This window comes from Pan paniscus, chromosome 18 (genome assembly GCF_029289425.2).
Source record: "Pan paniscus chromosome 18, NHGRI_mPanPan1-v2.0_pri, whole genome shotgun sequence".
Classification (NCBI taxonomy): Eukaryota; Metazoa; Chordata; class Mammalia; order Primates; family Hominidae; genus Pan; species Pan paniscus.
This window is the reverse complement of record NC_073267.2, coordinates 61,890,728-61,903,365: the sequence shown is the minus strand read 5'-3', so window position 1 is coordinate 61,903,365 and position 12,638 is coordinate 61,890,728. Positions and strand designations below refer to the sequence as shown.

The following is a 12,638-nucleotide window of genomic DNA, read 5'->3' as shown; positions in this document are numbered from 1 at the left end:
TTTCCTTATTAATATAACATTATTCAGATTTTAACCGTTCACTCAAATGATTAATGTTCAATAATAGACTGGGTTTCAGGCAATTTAAGAAAATGAGGGATTGCTACCCAAAATATCCATTCATTGGATTTTTCCTGTTTAAAAAAGACAAAGAGGCTCTTTCATCAGGTGGAGAGAGAGGCGAGCCTCCGCCAGGCACTCCCCTACCCCCACCAAGACATACAGAAACCAGAAGGCTTTGTTGAACACCACAGGCATGAATCATATAGGCCAATAGATAGAAGGCAGTGCCCCTCCTATTAGTCAGAGCATTTTATGAGATCCATGGCCCACCCATTCTGAGTGACCTTCTGTGACTGCAAATATTAATCTTTGGGTATTCTTCGAAACACAGATTGAGGTGGCAGGCTATACATTTATATTTAAACTAAATAGAAATGTCCGCAATTGATTTAGATGGGTTGGTTGTCCATGAGGTATGGTCAGTTAATATTTATTGCAATGAATAGTCCCACTAGATATATACCATGCTTTAAACTTTCAATGGCAGCCTTCTACACTGTGAATATAATCCAGACTTCCTAACCCAGACAATAAACCTTGTCACTTTATGGCCATGACTTGCCGTTCCAGCCTCATAGCCAGCTGTGCTCTTCCTGGCCCAGTCACACTGGACTGTCATTTCCTTATCGGCAGTATGTTTGCCCATGCCCCAGGTTTGGGTACATGTTCATCTCTGTCTGGGATGCCCTGGCTTGGTTAGTTTCTACTTCCCTTTATACCTCAGTATAGTAGGTCACCTCTTCGGGGAAGCATCCCATGATTTCCCCACCTTACACAATGAGGCCAGTCTCTCCAAGCCTATTGCATTTCACCCTTTACCTTGCCTACCCTGCACTCAGCTTTCCTGTCCACCTTTTCATTTCTCAAGCATGTCAAGATCTCTCCCACTTCAGACCTTGCACATGCTGTTCCCTCTGCGTGAGACATGCTTTTCCCTTCACTTCACAGTTGGCTTCTCCTCATCCTTCAGCATCAGCTCAAATACTATCTTTTTTGAGAGGCCTTTCCTATTGACCCAATCAAATGTAGCCATCCTTCCCCAATAACTCTTTTTTGTATAACCTATTTATTTTCTTCCCAATATTTATCACAGTTGGAATCTTGTTTATGTGGATGCTTTCTATTTTTAGGAAAAGAACATAAGCTTTGAACATTCACTACCTGCCTCCCCCAAGGAGATGATTTTTATGATATTTGTCTAATACAGTAATTTGCAAATGAAGGGGATTTTGACATTTGCTAATGTCTGTATACATTTTGGTTGTCACAGCCCGGTAGGGAAAGGGCGGCTACTGGTATCTAGTGGGTAGAGACCAGAGATGCTGCTAAATATTCCATAATGTACAGAATGCCCCTCCCCCAACAAAGGATCATCCAGACCCAAATGTCAGTACCACTCAGGTTGAGAAACTCTTATCTAATATCGCCAATTAGAAGACAAAACGAGACAAGGCAGAGAGAATGAGTTTTTCCCAAATACTGAAAAATTTAGGAAACTATATAAAGGAACATTACATATAAAATGTAATTGTGAAAGGAGTTGAAAAAGCTACCAGCATTCAGCTCTTATTGTTGGTTATGATAGTGGGCAATCTCTTAGAACCCAATAGCTGCTTTGCCTTTAAATGATCACTGGTAAATCTTTCAGGACTTAATTTTTGTAAGTAAGAAGTAATATTAACAAAAGCACATTAAATTTCTCTGGGCTATATTCATAGTTATACATTTCCTTATTGTGTAATTACTACTGGGAAAAATTGTGAGCAATTTTGGTGGGAGTATATAAAAATTATTCTGGCCTACGTTATGTTGTAGTAAATTTGTTCATCCGTTCAGGATTTTGTTTAATGTGTAAAATAATCACATGGTAATTTCCTGGTTCTCAAAGATATAAGGTTTGATATATTGCCTTCTCTGGCCTGATACATAGTAGGGGCTCAGTAAATACTTTTATACTGAGCTGACATCTTTCTCTTTTTATGTGGTAGTCCTAAGATCAAGGGTAACATCTTTTAAAGGTTACTTTTATGGAAAATGATTGGAGCTGTTGAGGATCCTCAAGTTCCCCAAGGCAGTTGTTAATAATTTGTGGCCCTAAAGGAGCTTGAATTTCCAAAGAGACACTTTAGCCATTAATCGTCTTATACTATAATCTTCACTCATAGGAAGTGATTATGGGATAACTGTGAACCGTGGTGAGTGGTAGCCCATTTTGATGCATCAATTATGTGGGTCAGAGGTTACTTTAAAAATAGTCTAGAGGCCCTTGGTATCTTGTCCAGTGGGAGATGGCATCTTTTTGGATCTGAAGACTATGTGGATGACTCTAAGTTTTGGCAAGGCCTTGGCCCCACCACCAGTACTCTTCAGGAGTGGTTTCCATACTGTCACACTGCAAAAGAATCTTTTTTTTTTTGTAATGAAATATTATGAGGAACCCCAATTTATAAAACAAATGGAAATGGAGTTGATTTTGTTAAAGGGGGATGATGGCAGTGGAGATCCCAGAGTCTTATTCATCTCTCTCTGCCGGGACACGGCTCTACCGTGAAGATACCATGGCTCTCTAGGGCCCAGGTTTTCTGTCAAGCATTCACTAGCTAGCTTGGGGGCCTGGGGAATCATTCTTATCTAAGAATGAGTATAGTACTAGTATCTAATGCAGAAAGCAATCTAGGGGATTAAATTAGAAAGTGCATATTAAACTTAGCACAAATGCTGGCGCATAGTAATAAACACACAGTAAAACTTCCTTTTTAGTACAGTGAACCTTGGCTGTCTATCAACAGGAGCTCCCCAGCAACAAGATCCATAATAAAGGCATAAATTGCAGATGGAATTCAGGAAGGGCTGACAAAGCCAAGGAGACATGCTTGTGTTTGGCCATGAAAGCCATCTGAAAAATGCTCTAGGTGTGGGGTGAGTCAATCGAGCACCTATATGTGCAAATTTTCACAGGCATTGGAGCAAAGAGAGCAAAGTAACTCTCTGCTAATGAGAAAACTGCATAAATCAGATGATCACATTTCATGGCCATACCAGTTAACTAATTTAGTATTATACAGTCAGAATTAAAATACTTCATTTAAATGTGCCCTAGAATTTGCCTGTAGATACTTTAAAACATCTAGATTTAAATAAGATGGAAAGATTTTTAAAAAGCATTCTGGGCCGGGCGCGGTGCCTCATGCCTCTAATCCCAGCACTTTGGGAGGCCGAGACTGGCAGATCACTTGAGGTCAGGAGTTCGAGACAAGCCTGACCAACATGGTGAAACCCCGTCTCTAGTAAAAATACAAAAATTAGCTGGGTATGGTAGTGCGTGCCTGTAATTTCAGCTACTCAGGAGGCTAAGGAAGGAGAATCACTTGAACCTGGGAGGTGGAGGTTGCAGTGAGCCGAGATGGCACCACTGCACTCCAGCCTGGGCAACAGAGCGAGACTCCATCTAAAAAAAAAAAAAAAAGCATTCTGAAAGACATATATGTAGACGAAAATTTAGAATAAGCTAGATGGCGTAATTACCAGTAGTCTGGGGGTGGAAGTTATGTCAGTGAGCAGTGATTACACTTCAAGAGAACATGGAAGACTGAATAGATAGCTCAGATTTTCTAGGAGAAATGAGCAAATGTGGTAGAATTCCAATAAAAAAAGATAATTAGGATGAACAGATAACATAAAATCCACACAATCTGTAGAAAGACACCTGCAAGTAGAACGTAATATTGTAGGAACAACGAAGGAGAACATTGCCAGTGGTATAAGGGAGTGTGGTGTTCTGATACTTGTGACACTTTCCTCCAGGATTTCACAGTAATTATTCGGAAATTATTAAGAAATGGGAAATGTATGTATTTAATATTCTAACACTTGTTGACAGACTCTTTTAACCACTTGCATTATCTTCCTTTTTTTTCTGATTAAAGTGTTTTAGTTTTTGTTTACTTTTTTTTTCCATTTCTTTTTTTTTATTATTATTATACTTTAAGTTTTAGGGTACATGTGCACAATGTGCAGGTTTGTTATATATGTATACACATGCCATGTTGGTGTGCTGCACCCATTAACTCGTCATTTAGCATTAGGTATATCTCCTAATGCTATCCCTCCCCATTCCCCCCACCCCACAACAATAACAAAGACTTGGAACCAACCCAAATGTCCAACAACGATAGACTGGATTAAGAAAATGTGGCACATATACACCATGGAATACTATGCAGCCATAAGAAATGAAGAGTTCATGTCCTTTATAGGCACATGGATGAAACTGGAAACCATTGTTCTCAGCAATCTATCACAAGGACAAAAAACCAAACACCGCATGTTCTCACTCATAGGTGGGAATTGAACAATGTTTACTTTTGTATTGTGGTCACAGCTTATCAAAACGGCATACACATGTACGTAGAAAAAGTTGAAACTCTCCCCTCCTTGCCCCTCCCATTCTACCCCTTATAATGTAACCATTGTTAATGTTAGGATACACTTTTTTTTTTCCCAAAGAAAACAAGGCTGTCCTGTATAGTTATTTTTTAACTTGCCTTTTATGTACTGTATCTTGGGTAGGTTAGTGGTTCTCAACTGGGAGTGGTTTTGCCCCGCCTGGGGCAAAGTCTGGAGACATTTTTCATTGTCATGACTGGTACGGGGAGGGACGTTGTTAGCATCTAGTGGGAAGAGGCTGGGGATGCATCTGAGTACCTACAATATGCAGGACAAGCCCCCTCAATATGCAGGACAAGCCCCTACAATAAAAATTATCTTGTCCAAAATGTCAAGAGAGCTGAAATTGAGAAACTCTGCCCTAGGTCAACGCACATAAATCTAATTCATTATTTTTAAAAGCTTCATAACACTTTGACGTATGGGTAGACCATAATTTATTCAACTAGTTTTCTTTGATAGATCTTCTCATTGAGTGGCATTTATATATTTAATATGAAGAAACCAAATGCTCCAATTTAGTTATTTACAATTCATTCCGCTTCTTTAAAGAGCAAAAATAAGCCTTATCGGAAGGACTCAAAAAAGGAACAGTTAAGAATTCATAGGCTTGTGTATAAAATTAGATTCTGGGTCACTGTGAGTCAAGAGAATTTGGTTTCAGCAAAATCACAGACTCACTCCAAATGACATGTCTTAAAGTAAGTCATTTGAAAAACATGTCTTCATTTTTTGATTCTTTGGAATTAAAAAAAAAATAGAGAATAAGCAGTAACAACTATAAGGCCTTTCTGTATGACTACCAAGAACAGAGAAAGCTGCATTTGAAGTAACTGCAATAAGTTTCAGAAAAAGCTATTTCTGATGGTCTCTACCATCTTTTTTTACGTATTTATGAAAAAATTCATTAGTACATTAAATCATGATGGATTGAACAAAAGAAAACAAAGTAAGTTTAAGTGAAAAAAGTGATATCCAATCCAAAAGACACTGAATGACTTCCAGATGCCGCTGACAATGTAATTCAGAATCGGAATGACCGTCTGGTTAACCACAGAGGATTTCACAGAAAGGGTGCCCTAAAGCAAACAGATGTTTGCTCTGTGAAACTAAAGCTCTGTGCTTTGCTGGCCCATCCTCTGCGTGCCCTGTGCATTTCTGGGAGAATAAAATGAAGAATGGCTTCGCCTTCTCTCATAACAGCTACATGTTTGGGAAGGATGGTAAACTAATGGATGAGCCTAAATGGGTGCGGTCTTTGCTTCAGCCCTTTCCCTGCCACCAGTTTACTCAATAAGAAACAAGAGATGAAAGATTATATTTAGTTTTGCTAATTTCCTTTCTTCTTTTTTTCCTTCCTTCCTTCCTTCCTTCCTTCCTTCCTTCCTTCCTTCCCTCCCTCCCTCCCTCCCTCCCTCCCTCCCTCCCTCCCTCCCTCCTTCCTTCCTTCCTTCCCTCCCTCCCTCCCTCCCTCCCTCCCTCCCTCCCTCCCTCCCTCCCTCCCTCCTTCCTTCCTTCCTTCCTTCCTTCCTTCCACATCCACTGACAGTTCTATAATGAAATATTCTGTGCTGGATATTTGGATTTTGTGCTTCTCAACTTTCAACTTCTTGGCATGGGTCCTTATACTTAATAAATGAACGGAGACCATCATCCTGCAATAGGTCAGACCTATCAACATTGCAACAGTTCAAACCTATCTAAGGAGATGCTAACCTGATAAGTTCACTGATATCTGGAAAAGCTGAAATATTTTCCCCCTTTGTTGCTGCCTTTCTAGGATCAGAGCCACACACAAGTGTCCCAGTACCGGCAGGATCCCTCCCTGATCATGCGGTCCATCGTCCACATGACCGATGCTGCGCGTTCTGGGGTCATGCCTCCTGCCCAGCTCACCACCATCAACCAGTCTCAGCTCAGCGCCCAGTTGGGGTTGAATTTGGGAGGTGCCAGTATGCCTCACACGTCTCCTTCACCTCCAGCAAGCAAATCAGCCACTCCCTCCCCTTCCAGCTCCATCAATGAAGAGGATGCTGATGAAGCCAACAGAGTAAGTTAGAACTGCCTTAGTGTGTAACCTGCCAGAGAATATGGGATTACCCCATGCTGTTTGAATTTCATTCATGGTGTTACCTTGTTTGTCTTCATGGATTTGGAGTAGCATTTAAATGTATGATGGTTTGTTGTTTTTCTTCACTCTTTCATTTATTTTCTGTAGAAAGTATATTGGACTGGAAATTGAGAGATCTGGCTTCTCCTACTATAGCTGTAAGGCATTGGACATGTTATTTAATTCTTGTAGGCCCAATTTTTCTAATCTGCAAAAGGAAGGCTTGGACTCCCTGCTACAAATTTCCAGAAATTCTAGACATTCCAGAAATTCTAAACTGCTCTGGTTCTAAGTTAATGTCCATGTGAGCAAGTTTCATCCAGTGTGTTGGTCAAGCTGCTGCCACATTTGACAGCCTTGCGGCTTCAGTGATGTTTATCGCTGAGTTCATCCTCATCATCTTACATTTTTGCCTTTGTCATGGGAAATGTATAATTTGAAATGATACGAAGTTTGAAATAAAAACTGTGTTCCAGTATGACTTTTCCAAATGCTTAGAATAATGAAAAAGAGTACTGTAATCGTACATAATTACTCATTAGTCACTCATTAATTATGTGCTGTATACCTACTCTGTGCTTGGCATTTTGTTTGGTTCTTGTGATAGAAAGATTTATAAGAGAATTACTGCTAATGAGATTCCCCTTTGGGGATGAATAGCAATGTTTAAAACTAGCTCCAGATGTGATTAGTGATATAATTGATGTATCTGTGTGCTGAGATTCTAATCGATTCTGCTTGGGAGAGTGATTTGAGGAAGACTTTACTGAGAAAGTGATATTTGAATTAGGTCTAAGAGGATGAATAAAAGTTTGTGAGGCAGAAGACAGAGGCCAGCATTTTGGTGGGGGGCTAGTGAGGAACAGTGGAAGTACATGCTATTTATGGGTATAGTGAAGTTTGATATGGGGGAAGAGAGAAATAGAAGTTGAAGAACGAAATGGCTTAAATGTGGTGGTCTTTCTTCTGTTGGTAGCTGAGAGCTGATTAATTATTTGCATCGAGGAATGGCATAAGTAATTTATGCTTTAGAGAGACAACTTTGGCTATATATAGAATGCCTTATAAAGGGAGGGACCAAAGAAAAGGAAATTAATTAGAAGACTCTTTTGTTATGTTTCCTTTCATCAAGGGAGGGAATGAACAGAAGGTACCAGATTAGCAGGCATTTTAGGAGTGAAAATCATAAAGATTTTAAGGATTTGGTGATCCACTGGAATTTGAAGAAGAGACAAATTGGGTTTTAGTTTGAGAGCCAGAATGGCTATCAGCAAATGAGAGGAGCAACCCACAAAGAGAGGAGTGTTCTCCCCCAAGGGGAACATGAGAGTTTGGGATGTTAGAGTTGAATTTGACGTGCTTACATTGGAGTCTAGAACTCAGTCATGGGAACTGGAACTATAGATTTTGGGACCATCAGCACATGGATGAGAAGATGTGAAAGTAATCAGGACTTCTCAGAGAGTATTAAGGAGCAAGTCAAGGACAGAACCCTGAGCATCATCTATTTCTAAGTAGCAAAAGAAAGAAGAGGAGCTAGAGAAGATTAAGAGTGATGAGGAACAGAGGAGGGAGGTTCAAGTGATGCTGCAGAAATTGAAGGGGTTTCAAGATGAAGGGTTTATTCTATAACATCATGTTAGCACCCCCATTGGGCCCAGGAATGGTAAATGCACTGACAGTCTTCTCACAGTCACAGAACTTCAGTCCAGAGGATTGAGAAGTAATGGTTAAAGACTCTTGAGGGATATGATCAGATGGGGTTAGGTAACAGCTTAGCCATTACAGTTGAGAGGGATTCCTTTCCCTCCAATCACACATCCGCTGATCTTCATACTTGCCACTGTACCAAACTGAAATTGTCATGTCTTAAAGAGGAACTCTTATGGGACTCCTAGCTTGCTCCATTTTAAGCGAGGGTCTAGGTTTTGTGTAAAGGCAATACAGCCAATGTATCTTCATTGAACCTTAGCTGAGAAAGGAAGATTAAAACTATCATTGATTATGTCTCTTTGGGGTAAATCTTTTTCTCCAGTTTTCTGTCTCAACCCTTTTAAGTCAATGACACAAAAATTTCCTTAGGAGAATTAATTCTGAATTTTTGTTTAAAATGTGAGACTCCACATTTCTTGTTTATTCTTAAAAAGTAATAATGATTAGGGCACATCATGGTTATCCAAGAAAGGCGTCAAAGGTGGTCGACATTTGAATATTGTTTTACAGAGAATGAAATTGAACTCCTCTTATTTGGAAAAAAAGCTCCTCTGGAAAGTAATAGCATCTTGCCATTGGTCAGGGTACTGTGGCACTAACAGTGCCAGATTTTCTTCCAGGAGAAGAATATAGTTGTTTGACTCAACTAGAAAAATATGTGTGTCTGTATATAGTTTTTCTTGTTTAAATAATGTTTTTCATTGAAGGAAAACTTGGCTCCAGGTGAAGCTCTAACTGAAAGGCATCTGACTCTCTTGGAAATTCACATTCATTAAGTAGAATTAAACAAGTGTCACTTATTTTGAAAATTTAGAAAAAAGACTATGGGCTCTAGAGAATCGTTGAATCAATTGTGTGAGTTATGAAAGATGGCATTTTGGAGGAGAAGTGAGATATGACTTAAAACCATCTGAAGCTTGTAAACTACTCAGATAAAGTGTGGATGCTGTTATCACTTAAATAGTGCAAACAGTAGGCTCACCTAGAGGTAGGCCAGTGGTTTCTTAACACTTTGAGTGTTCAGAGCTCTCTAAGAAAAGTTCCTTATCCGTTTCCCCCCTAAGAATTTTAGTAAATGGTAAAAATTTAGTGAAAGTTCCAAGTGACCCTCATTTAGAAAGTAAATAATACTCTAGGAAAATTTGAATTAGAATTCAAGCCATTAAAAGCCTATCTGTTAGTAACTTGAATCTATCTTGGTTGATCTTGCCCAAGGCTGGCTTTGAAAACAGATTTTGTCAAACATTGCAGGATTCTTGATGAAGTTAACTGCAAAATTATCTTCGAAATTGTAATCTAGGGGAATAAAACAAGGTTTACAAATCATTTCCCTGCTTCTCTGATAAGTATGTTAAATGATCAGTGAACTTAGATGGTGGTAGCTGGTGAGTATGGAGCTTAGTCATCTTTAAATTGGGAAACTATACCCATATCAGTTTGTGGTTCTGATCTCTCAGAGTTCATATGGTCAATGTGTGTGAGTCTCTATGGAGTATTCTTGTGAGCAGGGTTACTTGCCATAAATAACAAACATCTTCTTTTTAGTCTTCTTAGTGATTTTTAAGTATCAACTATTGCTCTTTTTTTTTACACGTTTTTAATTTTACGGAGAGTATCAATTTCCCTTTTATCTCCACTTAAAGTAGTTTTGACATCTTTACATTTGCTGTTAATCTTCAGAAAATTATTTTTAGAAAATAAAGATGACCTTTTCCTAATGCTGCAAGTATAGAAATTGGAGCTAATTTCCATTTGAATTTCTGGAGAGCCATTAGCACAGTAACATTCTGGTAAAATTAAAAAATCAGCCTCAAAAAAAAAATCAATTCAGGCAGATCACACATATGGCATGTGACTATGGCTAGGGACCTCATTTAAAATATTTGAATATGATCAACATCCTGAATATTATTTAGGTTTTACTTCTAAAACCTCTGAAGATATAAAATATTTTGCTGATGTATGTATGTGTAGTATAGCATATATATAGCATTGCCTGGTACAGAGTGTTCTGTTTTTCATTACTCATAATTGCTATTTAGAGCATATGTTGGGAACGTATTGAAGATACTTCTGGGTCTCATTAATCGATGTTCTAAATGCTAATCTCTGCTGTCTGGTTAACTCCAAGCAAGTTTACCCCTCCCCCGCTTTTGGTGGTGATTCATCTGTTGATGATGCCTAACAAAACCTTCAAAGAACAATTATGGATCTGAGTTAAGTCTTGTTGCATTCTCTGCAAGTACATTCTAGGCAGTGAATTTTCTTCCTGCTTTGCAGGCCATTGGAGAGAAAAGAGCTGCTCCAGACTCTGGCAAGAAGCCCAAGACTCCAAAGAAAAAGAAAAAGAAAGATCCCAATGAGCCACAGAAGCCAGTGTCAGCATATGCCCTGTTTTTCAGAGACACACAGGCTGCAATTAAAGGTCAAAACCCCAATGCAACCTTTGGAGAGGTCTCAAAAATTGTAGCATCTATGTGGGACAGCCTTGGAGAAGAACAAAAGCAGGTGAGACAAAGACCCATCAAGGCTCCATAAATAAACCTCATGATCATTTAAAATATTCCTCACACCTTTTCCGAGTGCATGTGTTCACTTAATATGATTGCTTCTTTTGAAATCCTTTTCTAAGCAATGGAATTTAAAAACCCAGACATATAAATCTAAACAACTCTCCAGTTATATTGATTTCTCTGTCAGCTTATGGGTGCATGTTCAGAACCCATTCAGAGGAAGGTTGGAAGAAATCCAGGCAGTATCCTGCAAGCATAAACTTTTGATGATAATCTTTTCATTTTAAATAATGTGGAATTTTTTCCCCTTTGTTCAAAAAGGGCACTACAAAGGGATTAGGTCCATCCCGCTTGCCTTTCCATTGATCATCTTTCTGAACCCGTGTGCTGTCCTGGTGGGTTTCCAAACTTTGAAGCTGCCTCTGCGTGTCTCATTATTGTCACCGGGCATTTGAAATGTTATTCCAAGTTCATTTTAAAGCAAGGCAGTATGAGAGGTATTCAGAAATTAGCCATGCTTGTGGGAGATACTTCCTTGGGGGCTTCGTCTCCTCTCCTTCCCCTTGCAACTCCTCCACACAAATGAAGGGAAGAATGGGTTCCTTGGGGGTCGATCCCCCCCTTACTCCTTGCATGAAACTCCAATTACCATTAAAAGAAGTTAACTTTTACATATCCACAGAAGAATAGATCAATCCCTATGAGTGATAAAATAGAATAATTGTTTTCAAGAATGAAGAGTGGAAAGTCCTTGATTTTGTTTACAAATCATGAACTTATTTCAGGAACTCATTCCTAGAAGCTTGTTTTGTTGGGAAGGTGCAACATTAGAAATTTCTTGTTAGTTTGCACTGAGTTTATTACTGTAGATAGCAGACTGATTTTCTGTCCCAGAAATATAATTCTGAGGGACTGGAAAAGTGCTGCACCTAACTTTTAAACTCTGGAGAGAAAGATGCATGTTGATTGAACACCCAGCCATCAGACCACTTAAGAAAAGGAGAAGCCCAAATCATGTTTAGTATGCTGGAATTTTATTTATGTAACTCAGTGGGGTCACTAATGGAAATCTCCTAGCTTGGATGATTTCTGACTTTTAATTTTGCTCCAAAAGAAAACCAACATTGAAATGCTTTGCTCTTTTCTCTTCTGTCTTCATCATTCTACCTGTTGTTTTTATCCTCTTGTTTGGTATAGTTTAGAAAGGTATCTGAGGGAAAGAAGACATTGATGGAGAAACTCATTACTTTCTCTAAAGTAAGCCATTTGCAGGAAAGCTTATTCTTCTTGCTACCTTATTTATTGCCTTAGCATGAGGTTGTCAGCTGTTCTCAAGAAAAAGTGATTCTCAAGTAATCTGTATTGCATCCAGAAATCTTTTTCTTATTTGTGATAGTAAATATAAAAATTGTGCTCCAGTGAGGGTGGCAGGGTTCTGTTTTGTTTTAATATCCGTGTGTGTGTGTGTGTATGTGTGTGTGTGTGTGTGTGTGTGTGCACGCGCTAACATTTAAAAATCAAAGCCAAGGAGACCAACCTTTTTATGTGAGTTGTGTTTATGTGACCTAATTTGTGCAGCAGTTATTTTATAGCTGAGAATTTATACGCTAAAGGTGGTGCTAATTGTGGTCTTTTAATAGGTATATAAAAGGAAAACAGAAGCTGCCAAAAAAGAATACCTGAAGGCCCTGGCGGCATACAGGGCCAGCCTCGTTTCTAAGGTAAACCTGGGCAGGGGCGACCAGGCTCCACAATAGTTACAGCATGGAAAACAGCCCTCAAGCATTGAAAAC

At 39.1% G+C, this 12,638-nt stretch overlaps 1 protein-coding gene across 5 annotated transcripts in view; it reads left to right on the top strand.

The window, feature by feature from the left end:
* The window catches only part of TOX3 (TOX high mobility group box family member 3), a 112,412-nt gene that overhangs the window by 91,980 nt on the left and 7,794 nt on the right, over window positions 1–12,638 (top strand). For all 5 annotated transcript variants that reach the window (XM_063597994.1, XM_063597993.1, XM_003819819.5 and 2 more), the window contains exons 4-6: window positions 6,290–6,559; window positions 10,613–10,840; window positions 12,486–12,566. In XM_063597994.1, coding sequence (XP_063454064.1) covers window positions 6,290–6,559; window positions 10,613–10,840; window positions 12,486–12,566 — 579 coding nt within the window. The remainder of the gene's footprint in view (window positions 1–6,289; window positions 6,560–10,612; window positions 10,841–12,485; window positions 12,567–12,638) is intronic.